Genomic DNA, 26,016 nt, shown 5'->3' on the forward strand with positions numbered 1-26,016 from the left:
ACATCATTTGAACTTATTAAAGTGTATAGTACAAAATCAATATTATTATATAATCCAGGTCCAAACAAGGGGTATGAGGATTTATCCTGGGTTGTATTCCATACAGCCTGAGGCTGCAGGCCCGAAGTATGGGGACATAACTCTGTCAAAAATTGCTCGATCGTACCCAAAATCAAACTTGACCGAGATATTATGATACTTTTGTATACCAAATTTCATTGCAACCTATGAAAAGAAAATGAACAGAAACTAAAGTAATGACCAGTAATAACTAAGATAAAATCATCAGAGGGCACCTGCTCCATTATGTAATTTTCTTTTGTTACAGTACCATATCATAACATATGGTAACTTTATATTTTCCGTATGAAAAAAAAGGGAAACTTATCTATTATAGTTACTTAAACAATAGCTGACATTTAATTAGCTAAACAATAGATTTGAAAGACTGGCCTTCGCAAGTCACCTGGGATACCTGCGCCAGGTTCCCTGAAAACCTGAAGGTGGGAACACTCTGGATCAGGTCTGTCAACGCGGCCAAACTTCGAAGGAGTTGGTCAGCCAACCACACGCACACTCTAAGTCGCATAGCCGTGGCTTCATCCCCCAAGGGCATGGACCTCCTAAACACAGGGTGAAGGTGGGAGAGCGTCACATGATCCCTCAACTTGTTCGTCCTTTCGGCACAATTGGGAAAGGGGCAGGAAAAGAGTGGCGATCGTCTCCTCCTGCTGTGAAGCTGGTCGTCTCTGGGTGGAGCGGGACCACTTGGGCTAGGAGCTTGCCACGCTCCATGCTCTTCGTAGGGCAGGGATCCCCCTTCTTGTCACTGGCTTGCCAGGATGGCCTCCTGGCACACACTCCATAAGACAGTGGTGGCCCCTCAGGGGCAGCCACCAAGGCTTCCTCTTCCTCATGATGTGATGGCGGCTCCACAGGGGGGCCAGCCATAGGGTCTCCTCTGTCTCCGCCGGCCTGCTCATTAGGCGCCCCAGCGTTGCATTCGTGCCACAATGGTGGCCCCTCAGGGGGGCCTGCCATGGGTGTTCTCTCATTCCGCCACTCCCGGCAGGAGGAGGTGCAGTCTTCTTCGCTGTCAGAATTTCTGTAAAAGAGAACAAGACGATTAACAATAACCCCCCCCCCCCCCCCAAACACAGTTTGGGCACACAAATTGTTCCAAGGTGGAGGCCTCCTCAGGGGTGACACCCACACACAGACCGTGAAACCATTCGTCAATGTACCATTAACTTCCCATCGTCAGGGCGCCAACAGGTACAAACACAATCTCATTAGACGGGCCCGGAGATGAGGGGCATGTGGGGGAGGCTACGTTAGGTTTTGGTTACGGGGACGCCCCTGATGTCTGGGGGGGCTTGGGAGAACTGTCAGGAGGCCCTCTGGCAGCAGGAGAGTGTTTTGGGGGCCGACATCGGCGTGGCTGCTGCCTGAGGGATATTCAGGAAGCTTGCAGGCACCTGCCGCCCCTGCAGGGGGGCTGGAAGCCAAGACGCTCCCGGTCTCCTGCTTGGCACTCTCAGAGTTCTCAAAGTTCTCCCTAAACCGAACGAGCCATGGGGGGATGTCCCTGTCAACACACTTCTTCAAGTCGTCGTGATTGGCCACCATGACTGCCGACTTGGTCTTTACTTGGTACAGGTGGGGGGTCAGCTTCTTGACTTTGATACCAGGGCCCTTCCAGGACGGGCTACGCTTGCAACACTTCCCCGTTGCGGTGTCCAGCACATACACAACATCTCCTTCCTCAAAGGGACGGGAAGCAGCCTTGATGTCATAATCTCTTTTCATCCCTCCTCAGAGGTGTGCAGGTGCCTCCTGGCTGTCTCGTGAGCAGTCAGTATTTTGTCTTCAAGGTCCCTCACATACGTCTCGATATCTGCAGGGCCCTCCTGCAGGGGGGACCTGTACATCAGGCTAGCTGGTGTATTGACCTCTCTAAAAAGCATGAGTTTGTTGGCCATGAACCTTGAATTACAATTGACTGCAGAGCGGAAGGCCCCCGCTATCTGGGCCAGATGCTCGTCCCGACAGTCTTGGGCCTTATCAATATAACACCTTACCGCATCCATAAGGGTTCTATTGTAGCGCTCCACCTGTCCATTGGCAGACGGACGATAGGGGGTGGTGGGGGCCTTATGTATTTTGAGGAGGTCGCACACAGCAGTAAACAACTTACTTTCAAAGTTGCGCCCCTGATCTGTAAATATCTCAAGGGGGCAGCCGAACCTAACAAAGAATTCGTCCACTGCTGCTGTGGCAGTAACCTCAGCTGTCTGGGAGGGGAGGGGGACACAATCCACCCACTTAATAAACTGATCCACCATGACTAGGACATACTCATTCCCCTTTGAAGTCTTAGGGCATGGTCCCAGGGAGTCAAGGTGCACCCTCTCCATGGGTGCCCAGGCAGGATTCTTAATCATTTCTGCCCTGGCGTTGCACTGTGGGTGCTTTTTTCTACTGCAGGGGCCACAAGTGCTAACAAACCTCTCGGCCCCCTACATCATCCCGTACCAATTCAAATGCTCTCTCATCATGGCCTTGGTGCACTTGATCCTTTGAAGTCCAGCCGCCAGTACATCGTAGCAGAGTCGCAGAACCGCTCTCCTCAGCTCTATGGGGACGACGAGAACTTTCCTTTTCTCTCCCCCCTCCTCTGTCTCTTTCCAAAGGACCCCGTCGTTGTCCAACTGCAGCAAAATCCTGTTGATATAGTAATGTTTGACAGCTGGACTGGCTAGGAACAATTTGTCTTCCTCTGGCTCCACATCTCCCTGCAGTCAATTCAAGATTAGACTAAGCTCTGGGTCACTTAACTGGCTATGGCTCATCTCCTCGGGGGTGAGGCCCACCAAGGAAGGCAGGCCAACCAAGCCTTCCAAGGAAATTCCCATGATACAGGCGAAACTGGGGGTAATGACTTATTTGGATCTGAGACTGGCATGGGCCATTTGGACTGCTCTGACCCTCACAGTCGTCTTCACGGATCCGGCCCATAAGCTTCTTGGAGACATAATCCCAGAGCTGCCTCGCTGATTGAGGGCCGGGCTTCTTCTCGGTCAACAATGTTGGGGCTCTGATCCTCCGTAAGGCTGGATTCTTCCCCCAACAAGGGGGAATATGTCCAACTACCAGGCCTAGCTAGAGGGGCCACATCGTCAACTTCATCCGCAAAAGCAATCCAGCTAGGACTGGTGGGCTCTAGTACAATTAGGGCAGCCACCACAAGGCAAATCACTAAGGTTAATGGTGAAATCCACCCCCCTACACCTGGATGGGGATGGCGGATTGTACAGTGCATCAGCGTTCACATGGTGCCTTCCTGGTCTATGCTGGATCACCATATCGTACTGACTAAGCTCCTCATCTTGAGGGTACTTGAATTTGAGCAACTAAGTAAGGCTACGGTGATCCGTGCGAACGACAAATTTACGGCCAAGCAAGTAATGTCTGTACATGTGCGTGAATCTGACAACTGTTAGGAGCTCCTTCCGGGTAGTGCAATTCCTCCACTGTTCTGCTGTTCTGTTCTGACACTACTGTAGGCTATCAGCTTTTCTTGCCCATCCTGGATCTGTGAGAGCTCAGCACCTATCGCCTCCGCTGACGCGTCAGTGTCCAGTACAAACTCGCCCTCGGCAGTTGGGAGGGCTAAGATTGGGGGTGAAGTGAGAGCTTTCAGGAGGGCCTCAAAACCAGTCCGCTGCTCTGGTCCTCATACAAAAGGCTTTGCCGCAACTCGAACAGGCCATATCGGGTGACGAAGGCAGTCTTCTTCCGGTCCTTAGGGCTTATCATAACTTGATGGAAGGCGGAGTTCGCATCCAGCTTGGAGAACCAAATGTTCCCTGACAAAGTGTCCAAACACTCTATGATCAATGGGAGAGGGAATACATCCTTCCTTGTAACATTGTTCAGCCTGCGGTAGTCCAGGCACCATCGAACTTGTCCATCCTTAACTTCTTACCGATGAGCACCAGCACTGACACCCACTCAGACATAGAGGGCTGAATCACCCCAGCATCCAGCATTTTCTTGAGATGCGCCTCTTCTTCATCCACAAAGAATGCTGGTGTATGCCGCACCCTCTCCTTGATAAGCGCCACACTGCCAGTATCGATATCATTCTCTAGAGCAGTAAAGTTTCCAAAGTCGAACTTGCTCCAGGCAAATACATCCTGAAATTCTGACAGCAATTCGGCGAGCTGGGATTGCTCCTCCTCACTCAGCTCTGTAGAGGATCGTTCTAGCAGGTCCTGCAAATGGGCGGGCACCTTAGGATGGGATCCCCCAGGCTCACACTCAGCTAAACTCCGGGCCGCTCTCCTAGGGTAGGGCGCAGGCAAATGCAAATCAGCCTCAACTACCTCTCCCAGGAGGCTCCCCTCCTTCAGAGTAATATCCTTTTCTGAAGTGTTCACCAGGCAAGCCACGAAGGCATCTCCAGCAGAATGGTAAGTATGGGGCATAAGCAACGCCTCTGACAACTTCTCTATCCCCGGGATGGTCATGAATTCAGACAGACTCCTGTCCAGCTTGAAGGGCACAATACAGCAGAGCCGGCACGAACGCAGACCTCGCGCACTAGGGTCATGCGAGCAACGCTCTGCGTCTCACCTCTACCATAGGTCATCTGCATCTCTTCCCCACACAAGTTTATCACCCCGAGCTCCAGTCCATCTTAGCCTTGTGTTCCCATAGGATGTCCATTCCCAACAACTAGTAATAGGAATCAGTGAGATTTTCATAATCGATAATCGGTTTTCCACATCTAACTAATTATCGATTATAATCGGAAATTTCTATATTTTACAGTGTAGTGCTAAATTAATGTAAATAAACAAGTTACAATGAACAGACTCATTACTAGGCTTTCGTAATTTGATTTACTTAGTATTTCTAGCGATAAAAAAACTATATTCAAAAGATTTTCCTTTGTAGGCAGTCCAACAATAATTTTCTTGAAACCAAAATGCGTCCAAATTCTAGAATGTGCTTTATTTCCCGAGTAAGAATATCGAGCTCTTCTGTCATGTCAGCCATTTTCAGACCGCGCGCCTTTTTAGGGTTTAGATAGTTCGCGTCTGGAATATTCTGTTTATGATATGTGCTCGTTGAAAGGGAAAAAAACCTTAACCGATTAATCGTAATGAAACCTTTTATGATCGAGCGCTTGGAATGCGATAACAATCCATCGATTTTCGATCATAATCGATGATTGGAACATCACTACCAACAACATCCTGTCCTTAAGAGGGGCCACATAGAGATCCACCTGATGAGTGTGCTGGCCTACACCAAGGTCAAATGGGCCAAAACAAATCCCTGGAGATGGGCTCCACTTCCGGCTTGCAGCAAAGTGACCTGTCTCTTAATGGGGGGCTTTGACTCCAAATTGTCATAGAACTTCCTCCCAAGTACACTCACTTCTGCACCGGTATCCACCACAGCTTCAATGGGGGCTCCCTGGATCATCAGCTTTATGGTAAATGCAGTCCGTGGGCAATGCTGGCTTACTGTGACACACAACTCCCCCTCCATAGGGACTGCCTGTGGGTTCAAAGGCATGCGACTTCCATTCTCGCTGTTACCAGGGGGCCCAGACTCTGAGGTCGTATCCTCCCTCGGTGGCTCCTGCAGCTTCAGACTGTGGTCTACTGGATTCAGGATCTCATCACTAGGAACCGGAGGTTCCTCTTCTTCGGTCAGCAGCTCCTCCTCAGGAAACGGTTCAGGTATGGGCTGATTCCTGAAACCCACTCCAAATCCACCATGCTGCTTGGAATGCTTAAGACAGGAGCGACGGGTTTCCCCTGACTGACCAAACTCTGGCTTCACTCTCTGCAGGTCCTCTTGATTGTCATCTGTTCTCTGTCTCTCCATCCCAACTTCGCGGTCTGGTGTCAGTGTAGGCACAGTCCTTGGTGGCTGGTTGTCTCTCCCTCCCATGCTGCTAGATCTGGATCCTCCACTACCCATATCCTCTCGACGTCCACTAGGTATTGAGGGGGCGGTCCCCACCCACACTAGCACCTGCTAACTCCTCGTCCCTACACTGGTGGGGCACTCCCTCCGGAAGTGCCCGGTTTCACCACATTTAAAACATTGGCTAGCTCTGGGTGCCCCCGGCCCTCCTTGTGGAGGAGGTGGCGGCGACGGAAACATCGGGTCTGCTGGGGCCCTGCCACTCTCCCTCAATTCTCAAACTGCTGCATGCGGCTCTTGAATTCCGTAATCTCACTCTCCCCTTCACCATCCTTCTGGCTATCTATAGATACCTTGTACTTATCCGCCATGGCCCTAACCGCCTCCCGCTTAGGCTTGGGAGGTCTGCTCTGACACGAATGCTGGAAGTACTGCATGCGGTCGACAGCTTCCTCCACAGTCTTGGGTTGGCCATCCAAAGTGTACAAACCTGCCTCCCGGTCCTCCGCTCCATAACACAGACGCGGTACAGCCTGGGCATGAACATCCGGTAGCTGGGGGAATGCACAAGTAGCCAAGGTGAGCACTCAGTCAGACCACTGTCGCAGGGACTCACCACTATTCTGAGTCGCCGATTGGAAATTAAGTTGATGAGTGAGGTCTGGTGCTGATGAGCAAAAGCGCTTGTCAAACTTCCTGAGTATTTCGCTGAACCTCAGGCGGGGGGTAGTCTCCAGCATGTAATACTCACTGGCTGGGCCCTCCAGGAAGAAACAGAATTGATCATGTTGCTCGGTCTCATTCCACTGTTGGCGAACAAATTTATGAAGGAAGGCTTTCCAGCTGGACTTACCATCATAGCGGAGATCCTTATATCTAGGTCTATTCCAGACAGTCTGGTGGCTGGAACTAGCTGGTAGTGCAGCATAGTCTTGAGGATTGTACTGCACCGCAGGCATTTGCACATCTCCAGGTGAGCCATAGGTCGCAACAGGCGTCTGCGAAAACTCCAGGGCATGGCGAAATGCTGCAGATAACCGCGCGTGTTCATGGGGATGATGAGGCGCTGCGGATAACCGCGTGTGTTCATGGGGATGATGAGGCGCTGCGGATAACCGCGCATCTTCATGGGTATGGTGAGACGCTGCGAATATCCGCGCGTATACAGGGGGACTGCAAGACGTAGCGAGAGTTCGCGCGTGACTTGCATTGCGAGGTACATCTCTAGCTGGGGGCTCATATGCATGGGGTACTGAGACGTATGAATGGTCACCCGGGAGATGGGGTTCCCCAGACAAGGGCTCATGATACTGTAGCTGGACTTGTGCTATTCTACTTCCCTCTCCCTCAGGACTGTAAGGCTGGGAGGAGGCCTCAGGCTTTTGGACCGAATAACCTGTAAAATACTGGTGCATTCCCAACATTGTCCCCCCCCCTGCACAGTAACATACTGATCATCCCGGGGCTGGGGTGTGGGGTAATAACAGCTGGGTGCAACCGGCTGGGTTACAGCAGTGCACATGCGCAGACCAAAGGATCCCTGTGAGGTATGGACCAAGGACTCCTGGACCCTAGTGGCAAGGTACTCCCACCCAAGGAAAGGATGGCGAGGCACCCAATGAGGGGGCCTTCTACCTGGCATAGAGTTACTATTCCTTGGGGCAGGGCTAGGCTGAGCAAGTGAAGCTTGGGGTTGAGAATCAACAATTTGAGATGCATGTGGCAAATCAACAAGCTGCTCTTGGTTTATACTAGCAGGGTCCTGGGGTTGGTTAGTTGAACTAGTAGGGCAATAGCTACAGGACTGGGGTGTGGGCTGGTATGTGGGCATGGGGTTGGAGGGGGATGGGGTGATGGGGGAGGATCAAGGTCTAGCAGGTGGTGCATACTTGCCAACCTCCAACATGTGAAAATCTGGTCATGACCAGATTTGGAAAGTAAAAAATCTGGTCATAGCTCGTAACGACATTCACGACATACTTACCATGCATTTCATAGGTGTATATATACAATAGAAATATGTGTTAAAACTTATGTGTTAAAACTTATGTCACGTGTAATATTTCAGTGCAAAGAAGCATTTTAACTACAGTTGCTGATTTTGAATTTTGTAATTTAAAAGTGATCTGACACAGAAAATGGAAGGTTGTGTTCAGCTAAAAAAAAATACAAAAGGAGTTTCTGCCTTGACTTTGAATGTTTATTTAGATCATTTTGGGCACAAAATCCAATATTCAAATGTGCGTTACATAGAACACAAAAGCCTCGTTTTGTACTCGATTAATTTGTTTTACTATGGGAATTCATTTTCCCAGATATGTTGATAGGTACAAAAATATCGTTTTTCTTTTTGATGGTTTTGATTCGGCTGGCCCCGATGAAGACCTTTTCTTATTGGAAGCCATCACACTTAATGGTTTAAACCTTCGATTTGTCAAAACAACTAACGATAATAATCAACACTATAGCCATCGGCATTGTTTACGTAGATCCAAGCATAGCTTGGGTTCATAACTGGAAGTCAAACGCGCAACGTAATTTACCAACCAAATCCGGAAATCGAGAGATTTTCAGATTGTTCGACAAAAATCGGGTGAAAAGCATGACCCGCCGGGTCATAAAAAATAATCAGGTGAAGGGTCGAAAAATCGGGTGTGACCCGACGAAATCAGGTCAGTTGGCAAGTATGCGGTGGGGTCTCAGGTCCCCTTGAACATTTGGTGGAAGCAGCGGGGTGACAGTTGGGGTCTCAGGTCCCCTTGAACATTAGGTGGATGCAGCGGTGTGACTCCAATGGTATCCTAAGGCCCTCGGTTGACACGAACATCCTAACAGTTGAATCACACTTACAGGTAAGGGTCACATGGGAAAGACGTGACATGGGGACCCCTACATAATCGCTAGGCGGGACAAATTCCCTATAACAAACTGGTGAACTGCATCTTACTGAAGAGCCGGGGGACACCCCTGGCTGAATACTAATGGCTTGCCCAGGCACAACAGAGTGTGCCACCTTGACCTCTGGCTCCCTTACTGTACCATGCCAAACCCCCCTCCCACACTGGGGATAGTCTGCCTGCCCCCCTGGAAAGCGAGATGGGCCGGCAGCCTGACCTACCCTAACAGTGCTAGGAGCACAGTAACCCATATTGCCTGGAGTTCTAAAACCTACTGTATTTGGGCCAAGGAGTCTGCCACTAATATACTCAAACTCCTCATCGGGTGTTAAAGTGTCGTCTAACCCCAAGGCTTGCAAAGCCTCTTCAAATGAAACATTCATGATGAGCGAATGGTACAATACACAAAAAGTTTGAAGTCATAATCAAAACAGACTATGCGAGAAAATGCAAAAATATGTGCTAAATGCAGCAAACAATACCTATCAACAATGGAATGAAAACTTTAAATGGGAAAACTATGCACAAAATATACAGAGGTGAAAATAAATTCACGAATTAACCCTACAATCCTAAGCATGGGGTGGCCTCAAAAATGGCGGCTACATCCGTATATCTACAGAGGAAAAAAAACGCCTAATAAACAGCTTTTGACACTTTGCGGGGAAAAAAATTTTTCCTGTCTTATATACCAGTATACTGGAGTTTAGGGCCGCGAGTTGGGCGCCAAAATGGTGTTTATATACCTAACACTGCCTATGATATTAACCGTGGGTTACCCCGAACTCACCTGTTCATCTCTATCCATTGCTGTCAACTTCTAGAAAGGCGATTGGGTCCAAATTCCTTTTAGCTGGCGCAGGGGTTCCCGCCATGTGACGTCACGGGCTATTAGATAGCCCGTACGGGAAACGATTCCACAAACACCACACACACAAGAAATCCGAACTAATTAAATCTGTAAGCGAAAAAAAATAAAATAAAATGTGTGCAAAGATACAGCTATTACCATACATATTCTGGTATTCTATTATTAATATGAAAATTATCCCCTCCCTCACCACAAATGCTTGGAAAATACACACAAAATCACATATGTATCATTTGAAAGTTAGAAAATTTATTGTAAAAAAAACAAACACTTTTCACATATGCTGATATGTACATGTATTCATTTTTAAAATACATGTATTACAACTGTTTGTTGCATGTACATTTATGTAGGATCCATTCATATATGTAGGGGATATAATCAACAGTCAGAGGTAGTTTCTAAATTTTTGGAGTAGAGAATTTTGTTCCTTTTATAAGTTTCCTGCTAGCTATTAAGAAAGTTGAAACATGTTACCAAACTAACTTTTATACTGTTTGAGGGGATTATTTTTTCAAGCATACCCACATTAATAAATAAAAATGCATGTAGGTATTGTATTGATATGTATTGTTTAAAATAGGCTTGTGTTTACTGGTCTATATGCCAGTAATTGTCATTGGAATATAGGAATAGGACTGTAAATATCAAGATTCGCATATCTTTTAACTTTTTATTTCTTCAAAATTTGAGTATAAATAATTTGCCATTACACGCACTGATCTATAGGGCTGTCGGGAGTGTCAGGGTCACTGAATTCCCCTGTTGTATTTAGAATTACAAATTTCATAAAGAGAACTAAAAATGACAATGAATCCGCCCTACCCAGGAAAACACTTAAAAATCATGTTTCTTAAAATGTATTGTGGGGTCCATTGTTACCTGAATTTACTTTTATTATCTATTGAAGTTCACATACCATAAGATTTATAATTATTATAAACTTTTGAAATCAGCATCAAATTTTATGACATTTGGGATAAGTAATGAATTTATAGCTTACTTGATGAAAGTAATATTTTTTTCTGCTGAGAAATTATATTTCATGCATACTCCTATGCTGATTTCTATATATTAAATAATGAGCCATTCTGATTCAACCAAAACTGTTAATTGGTATGAAACAATAAAAGGAATGATATATTATGCATTAGGAATGTAAACATAACTTTAAATACCAACTTGCTATTTGGATGAACATGTTTGAAAATTCTCTGCATTGTTAAATTGCAGGAATTGTTTTTTTGTAAATAATGCATCTTTCCTACCATGTAATAAAATATTACCAAAGCAATCAGTTATGCAAACAAGAGGCCTGAGGGCCTCATGGCTCACCTAATCAACTGTAGCCATAACTCTGATGAAATTAGAACACTGTATCTTGACAAGTTAGTAAAGTAATTCTTGTTTAAAAAAGATCTTTAAAATTTTCTGCACATGTTAAAAGTCAGGGTTTTTTTTCTTCGAACATTTTGAATTTTTTCTTTTTATTTCTATGTAAAAATTCACCCCCCCCCCCCCCCTCCCCAGATTGTGGGCTCACCCTACCCCTAGGAATCATAAGTTGAACAAACTTGAGTCTACGCTACTTAAGGATGCTTCCACACATTGGCTGCCCAAATGATTTTGAGAAGATTTTAAAGAATGCCAACAAATTTTAATAATTATAAATAAGGGTCGTGCTCTGTATGTGACCTATAGTCATCTGTTTGTCTGTACATTCATCCATCCAAACATCTGTCCATCTAATGAAGGTCATATCAGATTACTCTAAAAAAAAATCTAAGCATATACACCCTCCTTTAAGCTCTGTCTGGCTCATACTTTTCAAAAACAGAACTTTTTATGTAAAAACCAATTTCAAGGTCAAATGTTTAGTCCTTTATCACTCCCCCCTAAAAGAGGGTGTTACCCTTATTCTAACAAATTTGAACCCCCCCCCCCCCAAACTTCTGGATGATTTGTGCTAAGTTTGGTTAGAATTGGCTTAGTGGTTCTGGAGTAAAAGCTAAAATGTGGAAAGTTCACAGATGGACGGACAGACAGAGCGGATGCCCTCCAAAAAGCTTTCAGCTCAGGTGAGCTAAAAACATAAGTTTGATAATATATGCTCTCCTTTTTTTCATCAAAACTTGGTCATCGTTACATAATGAAATGAGATACAACAACATAAACTGTCTATTATATGTAGAATTGAACAAATTTGTTTATCATGTTTCCATGGTAACGATTGTTTATATATCTTACCTAGATTCGATAATTTGTAAACCAATATTACATACACTCTCAATTTATTGCATATTTAAATATTCACATATTTTTTTCTCAAAAGGACATAATTTACACATATTTATGAACCATAGTAAGGGTTTTATAAAGTTTGAAAGTTGTAAAATATACATTTTGTTTCCATGGAAACAACAAATTTGAGGTAACTTCCCCATCATGTTTTGATTGTTTCTGATAACAGAAGACCCAGTCAATTCAGGATTGGTGTCGGTTTGCATCAACCTGTCTGAAAGAATTTACAGGGCATCACCAAAAATGCCTCATTTCTAGGTTTTTTACGAAGTCGTCAACCAAGTACTTTTAAGCCCTTGGTACAAAAAAGAAAAATAAATACTTTGATTTGATTAATGTAATATTCAATAGTTAAGATGTGATGCTTTGAGAGTTTGATGAAGATTTATCACTAACTAATCTAATTGACATAAATATTTAAGCTGAAAAAGTGTGTTCTTCAGTAAAAATCAAGACCATTTTGTGCTAAGAATGATGGGCATATGTATCCATGGTAACAGAGTTGCCTAGCAACCAACGTTTGGTGTTTTTATGATAGGTATATGATAATATGCATCATATTAAAATTTGAGAAAAATCGGTGACTATGTGTGCCGAACCTCCTATACAAGTGTTAAAATGTTTACAGAGAATGGCTCTTAAAGAGCAAAAATCTTTTTCCAGTTATTTATCACCTTTACAGTGATAAGTAGATGTAAAATTGTTGTTATTCAATTCAATTTTCATAAAAACGCTTGCACCTGCTGAAAGCGTCGCTAACTTCAACTTCGATCTCAGCAAGGGGACACACGTGGTAAACGGTTAAAGGACTTGGCTTATGATTGATGAAACTATAAGAGTTTATTAACTGGTAATAAATTCATAAATAGAGACGTCATTACTACTTGTTTTAAGGATGACGTTTACTCAGAATGAAAAAAAATTCCACTGATGATAATGAAAAACCAACTATTGTGTGGTATAGACCATACATGGTAGTGTTATTCGTCACTTTCAAAAATGAAGGTCAATGACCTTCTTTTTGAGTTGATGGCCATTGAATATTTTTTGAAAATTTAAGAAAAATCCATAAAAATTTTACACTATGATTGAGACTTTCTTAATTGTGTAAATAATACAAATTGCTTTACTCTTTAACAAATGAAATACAGTTTATGAATGGTAGTGACATTACATACATACAAAGCATTAAGTTTTCATTCACAATTTTTATAGATATTCTAGTCCGAATTTCCTCTATCAGTTTTCAAATTACTACCCATTTTTTATTAAATATAACAATAAAACTGAATGATGATAATGCTAAAACATTAATAGTATTAAACTAAGTATATTGACCTTTCTGTGCTGGCATGAAATTTATATGTGGTCAATGATCAAAATTTTGAGATATGGTGTCTTTAATCATTTTTAAGCATTTTTAAATATTTTTGTAGAGTGTGCCATGTGCTTTAAACGAAAAAGCAAAATAAAACCAACAGAAAATATGCAAAATTATGTTGACTAACAAATAAAATCTTAACTTTAAATATTATAGTACTACCAAAAATATTTCAATAGAAAACAAAATCTGATAAATTTAGTCCGAATTTCCTCTGTTTCGCTAAAAGTCAAACGTTGTCAGAGCCTAATTCCATAATTTAGTAAAATTATCTATTGTTATGTCAATAATAATTCATTTCATAAATACTTTTTGTATTTAAAACAAGTTTTACTCATGAAATTGAACTTTTTCACAATCCGCATTTGAGAAATCAAACCCTGAGTAAACAACATCCTTAATAAACATACCTCCGCCATTATCGAATGTTGTGGATTTTCCAAGATCTTAAAATAGCACAAAGCTCACTCGATGGTGTTAGCTTGGTTGCCATATGCTAGAACTGTTTATTTGCCGTGAAAATATTGGAAACTTGAGCAAATGTACACAATAAAGAAAAAATGTTTACAGTTAATTGCAAGTAATACTCGTATAGCATGCCTCTTAAAATGCTTGTGTGCACATGTATAGGGACTGACTGCAAAGATAAAGTACAGTAACTAGCGTATTTTTTGGACGAATCGTCTATGCGGACGCTTATTTGAATTGCTCATTTTTAGCCCAAATTTAAAAAAAAAATCCTACGATACGTCGATTCAGACGACACATAGAACTTATCGCTTTAACATGGCGTATCAAACTGCAAGTAACATTATTAGTGTATGACGCCAGAATGTCACCGATATTGCTACCAATTATTATTAATGATTAACATTTAAACAATTAAGCTTTATACTTATGCATTCTATTTTCAAATACCAGTAACATCTATAAAGTCGCTTGCATTGTATACAATTCCCGATATCGCGTGTTATGCAAGTTGTATGAGAGTAAACTAACCTTACTTTGTCAGAAATATCCTATTCACATGTATTAAAATAAATATCCACTCTGACCATCGCCAGTGTACACCATTACGTAACCAGCCACCTGTTGACTCTACAGGGTGCGTCTTTTAACCCCAAGGAACCCCAAGGAAACCCCAAGGAAACCCCAAGGAACCCCAAGGAAACCCCAAGGAACCCCAATGATAGAAATTAATACCTATTAATACCCAAGGGGTCTCATTGGAGTTCACTGGTCACCTCTTAGTACCCCAAGGACACCCCAAGGAAACCCTAGGATGCCCCAATGAACCCCAATGATAGAAATTATTAACCACTGAAAATCCAGCGGTCTCATTCAAATCCAAGGCTCACCCCAAGGTACCCCCAATGATAGAAATTAATACCTATTAATACCAAAGGGATCTCACTGGAATCCAAGGGTCACCTCCAAGTATCCCAAGGATACTCATAAGAACCCCAATAATAGAAATTAGTAACAAGTGATACCCCAGGAGTCTCATTGATATCAAGGGTCACCTCAAGGAACCCCAAGGATACCACAATGATAAAAATTGATAACTATTGATACCCAAGGATACTTATTGGAGTCTATGGGTCAACTATTGGTACCCCAAGGATACCTGTAGGAAGTTAGGAACCCCAAGGTACCCAAATGATACAATCTAATAACCACCCCAATGGTTTTACTGTAAAAGCAGTACACAGTTTGGACCCAAGACAATCCTTATTAATTGTTGCTGAATTTGTATTGATTAATTACCGGTATGTTTAATAAAAATGTACATCTGGAGAATCCCTACAGCAAATTGTTTATCAAAACTCAAATTAAAACACAATGAATAGTTTTAGCCCTTTTTCACAAAGATAAAATCTGAACTATTATATTACTCTCATTAACTTGTTTAGTCATAGACATGTAGGCCATTGATTGATAATTGACGATATCAAACAATTTTATTAATACTCTCTCTCTCTCTCTCTCTCTCCCCCCTCTCTCTCTTCCTCTCTCTTACTTAAAATCCTTAAAAAAAGGGTTATTTTTATAAGACAATAAAAAATTTGAATAAAATTACAAGGAGAAAGAATAATAAAAAGTATATACCAGCCTGGTTGTATTTGAGGTACATTAAACTTATGATGTGCATAAAAATCAAAGGAAACGAGGATGCAAAAACTTGGAAAATATGTTTCAAGAAATGCTGTTTGAAAAACTGAACTTTTTTTTACTTTACAACGATTAATAAGCAAGCTTTACAACTTATATTAATATCTCTCGTTGGCACCAATGTTAACACCAGGGGGTCATTGGTGTGGGAAGAAGCCGGAGTACCCGGAGAGAACCCACGTGTCCAAGCGGGCGACCGCTATACCCTATCACATACAACCACTGTCGATCACGGGGATCGAACTTGGGTTGCAGCGGTGAAAAGCGTGTGCAAGGAGTGCTGTTTACTGTGCGAAAAAAATATACCCCCCCCCCTACATAGTAGAACTTTACATACTAAACTAAAAATAAGGATTAAAAAAAAACCACATTGATTTATATCAACCATTTTAAGCTTATTATTTAAGCTTAAACAGATATCATCAGTAAATAACTTGTGTATAAAGACCGAGAGCTATTTGTTCCTTTTTCCTAAAAGGAGTCATTCAAATAATCAATGCATCTTGTTTTAGTTTATCAATTTAGGTAATACTAGGTATATGTAAATACAAACAATTGGAGTGTTGTTCGAGTACATTAGAGTATATTTAAGGTTCTTTGGGTTGACATTTTTTTGAGAATGTCATTTTTTTTATGTGTGTTTATCAAATACTGGAAAGCAATTAACTTTTACTTGTGGGAAAGAATTTTTCAAGAGGTCCCGGGAACCTCGTCCTCACAAATATTTCTTGCTAAGAATCAGTTCTTGCCCTATAGGTGTAAGAACAACACAGTTGTAGATTAAGGTTGATCGCAAAAATAAGTCACCATAGATGAGTTTATCTTAGGTCATTTGGGAAATAAAGTCGTCACAAATAGGCATTGAAAAACAATGCATATAAAGCATATGATGTATTATGGTCTCCAATTGAACCAAATTACACAGAGTATTAATGTATACACTAAGTGCCCTGGTGTATCAAAGGTCATAAATGTATGGATGTATCATTGGAGTTCCATAAGGTTCCTTCGGATACCTAGTGATGACCTATCAAGTGTTTTAAATTTGTATTATTAGGGTATCCTTTTCTATGGTGTATTAAGATTTATAAGTCTGTTTTATTAGGGTATCTTTTAGAGTTTCTTGGGATTTCCGTGGGGTTCCCTAGGCTTTTTAGAGGTAAGTCTGGGATACCAATGAGTCCCCTTGGGGTTCCATTGGGTTCTATGGGGTATCAACTTTTATGAATCTGTATTAAAAGGGTATCCTTTAAGTTCCATGGGGTATCCATGGGGTTCCGTGGGATACCTTGTGGTGTTTGGGATATCAAAAAGACCCCAAGGTGTATCAAGAGATATAAAATTGTGTTATTAGGGTATCCTTGGGGTTCCTTGGGATATCAAAAATTATAAAATTTAAATTACTGGTATTATTAGGGTATCCTTGGGGTAATTTTGGGGTTCCTTGAGATATCTTTGGGGTTCTATGGTGTATCAAGAATTATGATTCTGTATTATTGGGGTATTCTTGGAGTTCCTTGGGATATCCCTGTGGTTCTTACAGGTGTGTCTGGAAAGTCAATGAGTCCCCAGGGGTATCAAGAGTTTTAATTTTGTATCATTATGGTATCCTTTGGGTTCTATGGTGTATCAGAAGTTATAAATCTGTATTATTAGGGTATCCTTGGAGTTCCTTGGATATCCATGGGATTCCCTGGGGTTCTTAGAGGTGGGTCTTGGATACTAATGAGTCCCCAGGGGTACCAAGAGTTTAAATTTTTTATTTTTAGGGTATCCTTGAGGTTCCTTTGGGTTCTATAGTGTATCAAGAGTTATAAATCTGTATTATTTCGGCATCTTGGGGGTTCCTTGGGGTATCCTTGGGGTACCGAGGGGTGACCCTTGAACTCTAATGAGACCCCCTAGGGTATTAATAGTTATTAAATTCTATAATTGGGGTTCCTTGGGGTTTCTTGGGGTTTCCTTGGGGTTTCCTTGGGGTTCCTTGGGGTTAAAAGACGTGCCGACTCCCCGCATGGTCAATGTTTGTTTAACAATTTCCAGTGTTAGAAGCATGCACCTGTCTCGTGTTGGACTTCAAAGGGGGATCTCAAGTGCAGAAAGCTTAGCAATTACTATGATTTAATAAAATTGTTTACTTTGTATCCAGTAATGCAGTTACACGCCATTTTTTTACATAGACACTGTTAGAAATAGACCAATCACTTGTACGACTTGATAATGACGATATAAGACATACATATGTTTCCTAAAATTTTAACTTTACCACTTTCAAAGAATTGGACAATAATCAATCAATAAACTATAATCATCATGCACTCTTATAGCGGTACTCTTTATATACACAGGAAGAGAACACGCCATATGGATCTCAGCCTCAGGGAATGATTACTAGTATTATTTAGCACAACTGGTGTCAGCCTATTGTATAAACAATAGCATTGATAATTGCCGATTATGTATTTAAAGAATTAATTTGACTAAAAAACATTTCTTATTTATACTTTCCACTAACAACTCTTTACCAATAAAATAACTAAAATTAAAAACATTCCTCGTACTGCAATAATTTTTTCCATTCATTTTTGGTTTTAATTTTACTTCACAATGTTATCTTCCCACTTATTCTAATGATATATGGAACCATGTGACGATGTATTTATAAAAACCAGAACAGTAAAATTTTCAATTGATTAAAGACATGAACCATTTTTTAAATTACCGTTATCATTATGTATACTACTGTTAACAAATGAGAGAAAACGATACTTAATAAAGATGAACAATGAATTTAATAATGTAATTTCCAATCACACAGCCAACTCAAGATGATTATTTAAAACCAAGATTTTTTATGCTATTATTGCTTTTTTAAACAATTTTCTGACCTCCAGCCTTAGACAAGTCGATTTAGATGATAAGTCCGGTGCTCTGCTTCAGAGAAAAAAAAAAAAAAACAAGAGGCCCAGGGGCCACATCGCTCACCTGAACAACATTTGCTTTAATTCTGATCCAATTAGCATTACAGTATCAAAATATCTTGACAACTGAGTACAGTAGATCTTGCTAAAACAAAAATTGAAAATCTGCCAATTTTAATCCACCTCTTATTTTTTGGTAAATACCAAGCCCCTTTTGTTGTTGTACCTGTAAGAAGATTTTTCTCTATTCCTATATACCCCCTCCCCCCCTCCAATTTGTGGCCCCACTTTTCTCTAGGGAATCATGGTTTTATCAAACTTAAATCTGCATAACCTGTGCTTTCACACTAAGTACCGAGTTTTGGACCAAAAACTTTCCCAGAATATTTTTAAAGATTTTCTCTATATATTCCTATGTAAAAATTCAAACCGCCATCAAAGTCCCGCCCTACCACTAGGGACTGTGATTTTGCAAACTTGAATTTACACTACTCGAGGATGCCTCTACACTAGTTTAAGCTTTTCTGGCCAAAAAGTCTCTAATTGAAGATTTTTAAAGATTTTCTCTATATATTCCCAAGTAAAAATATATCCCCCATTGTGGCCCCGCCCTACCCCCAGGGACCATGATTTGAACAAACTAGAATCTACATTATCTGAGGATGGTTACACACCAATTTGAGCTTTCTTGGCTAAATAGTTTTTAAAAGAAATTTTTTAAAAGATTTTCTCTATATATTCCTATGTTAAACTTGATCCCCCAATTGTGGCCCCACCTTACCCCCGGGGATCATGATTTGAACAAACTTGAATCTACACTGTCTGCATGAGGATGCTTCCACTCAAATTTGAGCTTTCCTGGCCTAATAGTTTTTGAGAAGAAGATTTTTAAAGATTTTCTCTATATATTCCTAAGTAAAAATACATCCCTCATTGTGGCCTCACCCTACCCCTGGACTATTATTTAAACAAACTTGAATCTATATGATCTGGGGATGCTTCCACTTAAATTTGGACTTTCCTGGCCTAATAGTTTTGAAAAGAAGACTTTTAAAGATTTTCCCCCAATTGTGGCCTCGCCCTACCCCCAGGAAACCATGATTTGAACAAACTAGAATCTACACTATCTGAGGATGCTTCCATTTTAATTTGAGCTTTCCTGGCCTAATAGTGTTTGAGAAGAAGATTTTTAAAGATTTTCTCAATTTATTCCTATGTAAAACTAAATCCCCCAATTGTGGCCCCATCCTACCCCCGGGGATCATTATTTGAACAAACTTGAATCTACACTATCTGAGGATGCTTCCACTCAAATTTGAGATTTCCTGGCCTAATAGTTTTTGAGAAGAAGATTTTTAAAGATTTTCTCTATATATTCCTATGTAAAACTTGATCCCCCAATTGTGGCCCCGCCCTACCCCCGGGGACCATGATTTGAACAATCTTGAATCTACACTACCTGAGGATGCTCCCATTTTAATTTGAGCTTTTCTGGCCTGATAGTTTTTGAGAAGAAGATTTTTAAAGATCTTCTCTATATATTCCTATGTAAAACTTGATCCCCTCTTGTGGCCCCTCCCTTCCCACGGCAATCATGATTTGAACAACCTTGAATCTACACTGCCTGATGATGCCTCCACACAAGTTTAAGCTTTTCAGGCCGAATAGTTTTTGAGAAGAAGATTTTTGAAAAATACCAACAAATTTACAAAACTTCTCAATTATCTCCCCTTTAAAGAGGGCGTGGCACTTCATTTAAACAAACTTGAATCCCCTTCACCTAGTGGTGCTTTGTGCCAAATTTGGTTGAAATCTGCCCAGTGGTTCTTGAGAAGAAGATGAAAATGTGAAAAGTTTACAACAACAACGAAGACTACGGACAAATCGTGATCAGTAAAGCTCACTTGAGCCTTTGGCTCAGGTGAGCTAAAAAAACTAATCGTCGGAAAAATAAAATGACAATGCTGTGTATCTGATCAGCTTCCGTATAGGTGTATTGCATGAATGATTTTTTGTTCATGCGAAATCACGGCGCCATTACCAGCTTTACGGGAAATAAAGTTGAAAGTTATTTTATGAAATTCGGGTATATTTTTAGTACATGTACAATGCTTGAATATAATTTAACAAGAGTTTGTACATGTATTTATCTATAATCTATCATATAAAAGGGATTTTTTGTTTATTTATTGCTACATAATTTAATAGCATATCAAAGTACTAATCATTCGAGTCACGGGTAATAAAGGGTTGTCACTTACTACAGCACATCCACATGAATTTTTTTTTAAAAATCATCCGAAATGTTTTTATTTCTCATTTCTTATTGGTTTAAAGTAAGGTTGTAAATTATTTAATATGAGTTTTCAGATAACAGAAAATAAGACGTTTAAGCTCCCGACATTTTAATCGGATCGTCAGTAACAACATCATGTGTGTTTAGAAAAAAAAAACCGATGAATTTAATTGATTTGAATTTGATTATATATCAATTGATTAATAAATATATTTGGTGAATTTTTTTTTAATTTATTTAAAAGCAAATGAATTAAAAGGTACCGATTCACGTCGAGTTTTCAGATCACAAAAAATTAACTTCACTTTGAAAGCCCTGACAATTTCTAGGTCCGCGTAACTAAGTTGACATTCCTTTTTTTAATTTCAAAAAGATATATGTTTCAACCATTATTTAGCCATAACCTATTTATTTCTAAACATACGCTGTTTCCATCAACATCTCAGGTAACAATATCCACAGGGTGACACATTGGCCACAGAGTTACATGCGCAGCCACGGTGCGACACGGTACATTTTCTTTCAATACACATACACGGTGTCACACCGTGTACACGATGTGACACAGACCGTTTTTCACCGTGTTTTTTTACGTGGTGGGTGTCGGGATACTTGTGACCAAGTGTACTGTGTCTGGCCACATTGTTTACAAGCAGCACTGATTTTTATTAATAAACTGATGAACAAATACTGTCCTCTCAACCAATCGCTAAGCCCCTCTCTATTCTAAAGGTTTCCCTACATTGGGTATCAACTTCAGATAGACAGAAGAATGCTCCATCTCTTCTTTCTATCATCATCCAAATTGACTACACAACTCAACAATTTTTACCTTCACTCAAGAAACAAGCTACATAGCGTAGTGGTAACACTCTCGCCTATTATTCTTAGGGTTCTCAGATCGATACCGATGTGCAGAACCATTTTTTTTTTTTTAAATTCTCGAATATTGATTTTTCTCTAATTATCAACATTTTCTGGAATTTTTTTAATCATCATGAAAGGTGGAAAGGCCTCTAATTGTTCCGTGAACAATTAGTCTAGTACTAGTTTTAATTGATTTTCACATTTGAACGTACCTAGATTGATAAATACAAGTAAAATGAGGAAAATGAACATTGCATTAAAATCTTCAACATTTTCTCTTGCATGAAATATAAGTTTGGTAACTGTTGAATAAATAGTTGCTGAGATACATTATTTTAAAACTTGATGGTCAATTACCATGAATTGTAATTCAGCAGTGGCAGCCATCTTGGCGAAAATTAAAGCAGCAGCCTAAGGGTTAGGCCGAAAAAAAAAATATGTGTGTTTCCTATTTCATCAAATTTTAAAATAGGGTAGGTAGGTCGGCTTTAAATGAGCTTTTAAGTTTTCCCCTTTCCTAGCATATGATTTTTCTATACAATAAGAATGTATTTTACAGGTGGAGCAATCATGGATAGAGACAACTGTTACAGAATTAAAGCTTTCTTAAATCTAAGGTTTATTTGGAATGTATACGAAGATTTTATTTTCATGTAAATAAAAAATATAAATATGCCAGCCACTATAAATTAACAGATTATAATACTCATTACCACAAATATATCATTAATTGGTTATTAGTTCTATTTTCCTGGTCAACTGACATAACAGTAAACATTAATATCGTAACTGTAAGTGTTGAATTCAGAAACAGAGGAAATTCTGGTTAATTAGACGAGAGCCTTAGAATCAAATCTTTTCAATAATTCGAAAAAAATTTTAAAAAAAACCATAATTAATGGTTTAAGATTAAATTTAAAAATTTCATTTGCAATTGAACTGCAGCATTTTAGAATCATATTTATAATGTGAATGATTGTTGGGCCTATTCACAGACTTAAGATGTCTGCAGTCTCCACACCCAGAAATATAAAAAAAAAAACTTTGCCTCTGCTTTTTTCATGTACATCTTTATATTAATTTTTAACACATCACTGCCCTATGAAACTATTTATTGCATTGATAATTTAGCTAAAATAACCAAGGATAACTTTCATCCATACTGTCAATCTGCACTTAGAAATCTTTAAAACGCTTTGATGAGTGGTGTTTTCTATTGAATAGTTACAAGCGTTTTTTGAACTCTGATTTGTAAGACTCTTTTGTTTAAACCAATTACGGTTGGTAATCTGGATTTGGAATAAAAAGTGTTAGGGTCGGCGCATAAAAAATAGGGTCGGTCGGGAAACCGGAAACACACATATTTTTTTTTTGGCCTTATTTAAAGTTGCGAAAATGATTTGACAGTGGGTAAGTGTTGATTATTTGTGATATATGGCTGCAATAATGTTAAAATGTAGAAATAATAGGTCTGTTACAAAAATTAAGGGAAACTGGAGTCGAAACATGGGGAGAAGCGTAGAACGTCTTTGGTTCCGACATTAAGACATTTTCCAGATTCAAAATATGAGGGAGTGGATGTAGGCTATGCCTGTCCACTTCTCAAAAGAGAATAGAGATAGATCAAATAAAACAGCTGTAAAGGAACAACAAGAGATGTGGTTGATCTGAGTTATTAGATTTTAGAAAATGAAGTGTTTGAAAATCTAAAAAAAAATAGAAATTGAATTTTAATTTATATATGCATGTATCGCATAGCCCCCTAACTCCGTCACTACCCTAACTCCGTCACTTTCAGGAAACTCCTCGCCGTTTGAAATCAAGTGCGATCATTTTTTGTATGTCAAAAATCGTCACTCAAATGTCAACAATTTACAACGGTTAAATTTAAGAGTGTGTTCAAACATAACAAAATTACACCTTGTACATTTTATGTAACAATAATTGCGTGAAATCAGCTAACACCTTTTCACGGGTGCACTAAAATAACGATATTTCTGACACGTGGGGCCTTTTTTATTATTTACCGTGGTCGGTCATTTTAAGAAAGGTCAAGATGAAACATTTCACATGTAATTTACTTTTTATTAAGGTTATTAATACATTTTTTCAGTCCGCAATATCGTTTATGCACTACACTTGATGATAACGTCAAATCGCTCATGCCGTAATTTTTGCCTTATACAGGGTTACAGATATATACGGCATGTCGGTATTTAGAATATGCTAGCCTACATTTATTAAAAATGTAATAAATAAATAATATAATCATTAATATACTCATTATTGATATGATATATTTGAAATATGTAAGGACAGAAATCAAACGGAATCCATACATTCTGAAAAGGTCATTGTGATTTTTGTTACAAGGGCCCATTTTTTTTATTCTGGCAATCATTTCACTTTGGTGAAATGATATACAATTTAAATTGTATACACCGATTTTACTTATTATAACTTGGCTTAGATACAAGTTGAGTTTAAACTAAATTGTTAATGTGTCTTCATTCCCTGGCGTATCATAGATCATGTGGGTGACGGAGTTAGGTTCATAAGTTATGATAGCACGTGTGATAAACGTCGTATTCAGAGGGCTTATTTGAATAATAATAAAAATATTTTTGTTTATAATTTTATAAATTATAACGTTTCAGGTTATATTTAGTGATTGCAAATGATAAAAACCGCAAAAAATAATTTGCAGAGAAATGCGGATTGTTTTCTGCTTATGGTGACAGAGTTTGGGTACTCGGGGATAATTAAATGAGATTAAAAATATTTTTCTTTCTTTTTTTAAAATAAAAGTGTGGGCAACTAAATTTGGATGTGGGCCCCTGGAATGATGAAGATTAGTAGCCCACATGGCTAGCAAAAAAATCAAGTTAGTGTAAAACCCAGGTGATAAAGTCATCATGTCAATTATGAATAAGATCACAACTCAAATGTAAAGTTATCATGTCAGTAAGATCACAGCTCAAATTACATGAATTGATATTAACCCTTCACCATCTTGCCAAAAGAATTTGTCAAGAAGTTCGTAATATGCAACCCAAAACACGATGGAATAGTGATCGGATTCGGAATAGGTTCTCATATCAGACTGCATGTCCACCGGTGGCGTCAATGAAGAAATCAACTTGAACGTTGAAGATGCAAAATTCGATCGATAAATGAAACCTTATGAACCATACCAACAAAAAATAAATACAAGCATGCATAGTAGTGCCTACGAAATACTTATTACCTTTAATGCCTCAGCTTGGATTACTTTTCGATTCAATAGGCCCAATAGTATACGACGTCTGACTCTACGTTCAGCTTCCCCGCCATCAACACAGATTTCTTGAAGACTTCCGGTTTACGAGCCCGATCTAATTAAAGTTTCATACCAAAAAACTTGTCATTATCAATGTGAATGTAATATTTTTATATCTATTGTGTAGTCTAAAACATATTTTTTTTTCACGAATTTCAAATGAGGTGACCACTCAACCAATCATTACATAAAATAAAATCTCTCTCTCTCTCTCTCTCTCTCTCTCTCTCTCTCTCTCTCTCTCTCTCTCTCTGAGATACAATGCATATTTATGAGAGAGAGAGAAGAGTAAAAAATTGGATTCCAGATGTTCCAATGAGTATCAAAAATCTCATTTTTACCATTTTTATAAAAAAATAAATTTCTGTTTTTTTTTCATAGAAGTGCTTTGAAGATGACAAATGCATAAGAAACACTCAACTGTTTCTCAGCACACCTTGTTTTGTAAATATAGTACTTTAACCAAAGAAAACTGATATTAAGGATATTTTGCTTTTACCAAGGATGCCTAGAATAAAAGTTTTTTGGGGTAAATGTAACCTGAAAATTGATTTTTTCTTCTAAATAATGTTTATAAAATTCTCTAAAAAAGATTGAACACAATCACAATTCCACAATATATGTATATATGTTCTACAGCTTCCTCTTCTTCAGGTGACAAAAGGTAACCATTTTAGAGTTTACCTTTTTAATTTTGAAAAAAAAAGTTTGTTGCTAAAATTTTGTTAATTATTCTGTTTTGGAACCATTGAAGTTTACAGCCTTTTGTTGTTATGAAAGGTACAGATGTAGTTTATTGATTATTTTCCAATCCATGTCCTCTATATCCAATAATTCATTCCAGGCACCTTCTTTTACCTGTTGTCACAGAGATATTACTGTGTAAAATATCATAGAAGAACTTTGACTTTTTACATTTCATAACTGTATATATTGTTTTCTCTAATAAGCGGGTTTGCTAATTTTCTTAAAGTTTGGTTTTCGCCCAATTTTCTATTCTAAAAAGTTGACCTTTACATCTGTATACATATCACAAAACTTATCA

The 26,016-nt window shown here is 39.5% G+C and overlaps 2 protein-coding genes across 3 annotated transcripts in view; one reads left to right on the forward strand and one right to left on the reverse strand.

Annotated features, from left to right (window-relative positions):
• Window positions 1-26,016, forward strand: part of LOC105334969 (ankyrin repeat domain-containing protein 17) — a 776,771-nt gene that overhangs the window by 712,006 nt on the left and 38,749 nt on the right. The gene's annotated exons all lie outside the window — the stretch shown is intronic.
• Window positions 61-25,000, reverse strand: LOC136270846 (uncharacterized). The gene is made up of 2 exons (XM_066069670.1): window positions 24,900-25,000; window positions 61-9,801 (listed from the first exon to the last, which is right to left on the reverse strand). Exon 2 carries the CDS (start codon window positions 5,998-6,000, stop codon window positions 5,314-5,316), a length of 687 nt encoding a protein of 228 aa, XP_065925742.1. The 5' UTR covers window positions 6,001-9,801; window positions 24,900-25,000; the 3' UTR covers window positions 61-5,313.

Source organism: Magallana gigas, chromosome 8, assembly GCF_963853765.1.
Source record: "Magallana gigas chromosome 8, xbMagGiga1.1, whole genome shotgun sequence".
In the NCBI taxonomy this organism is placed as follows: Eukaryota; Metazoa; Mollusca; class Bivalvia; order Ostreida; family Ostreidae; genus Magallana; species Magallana gigas.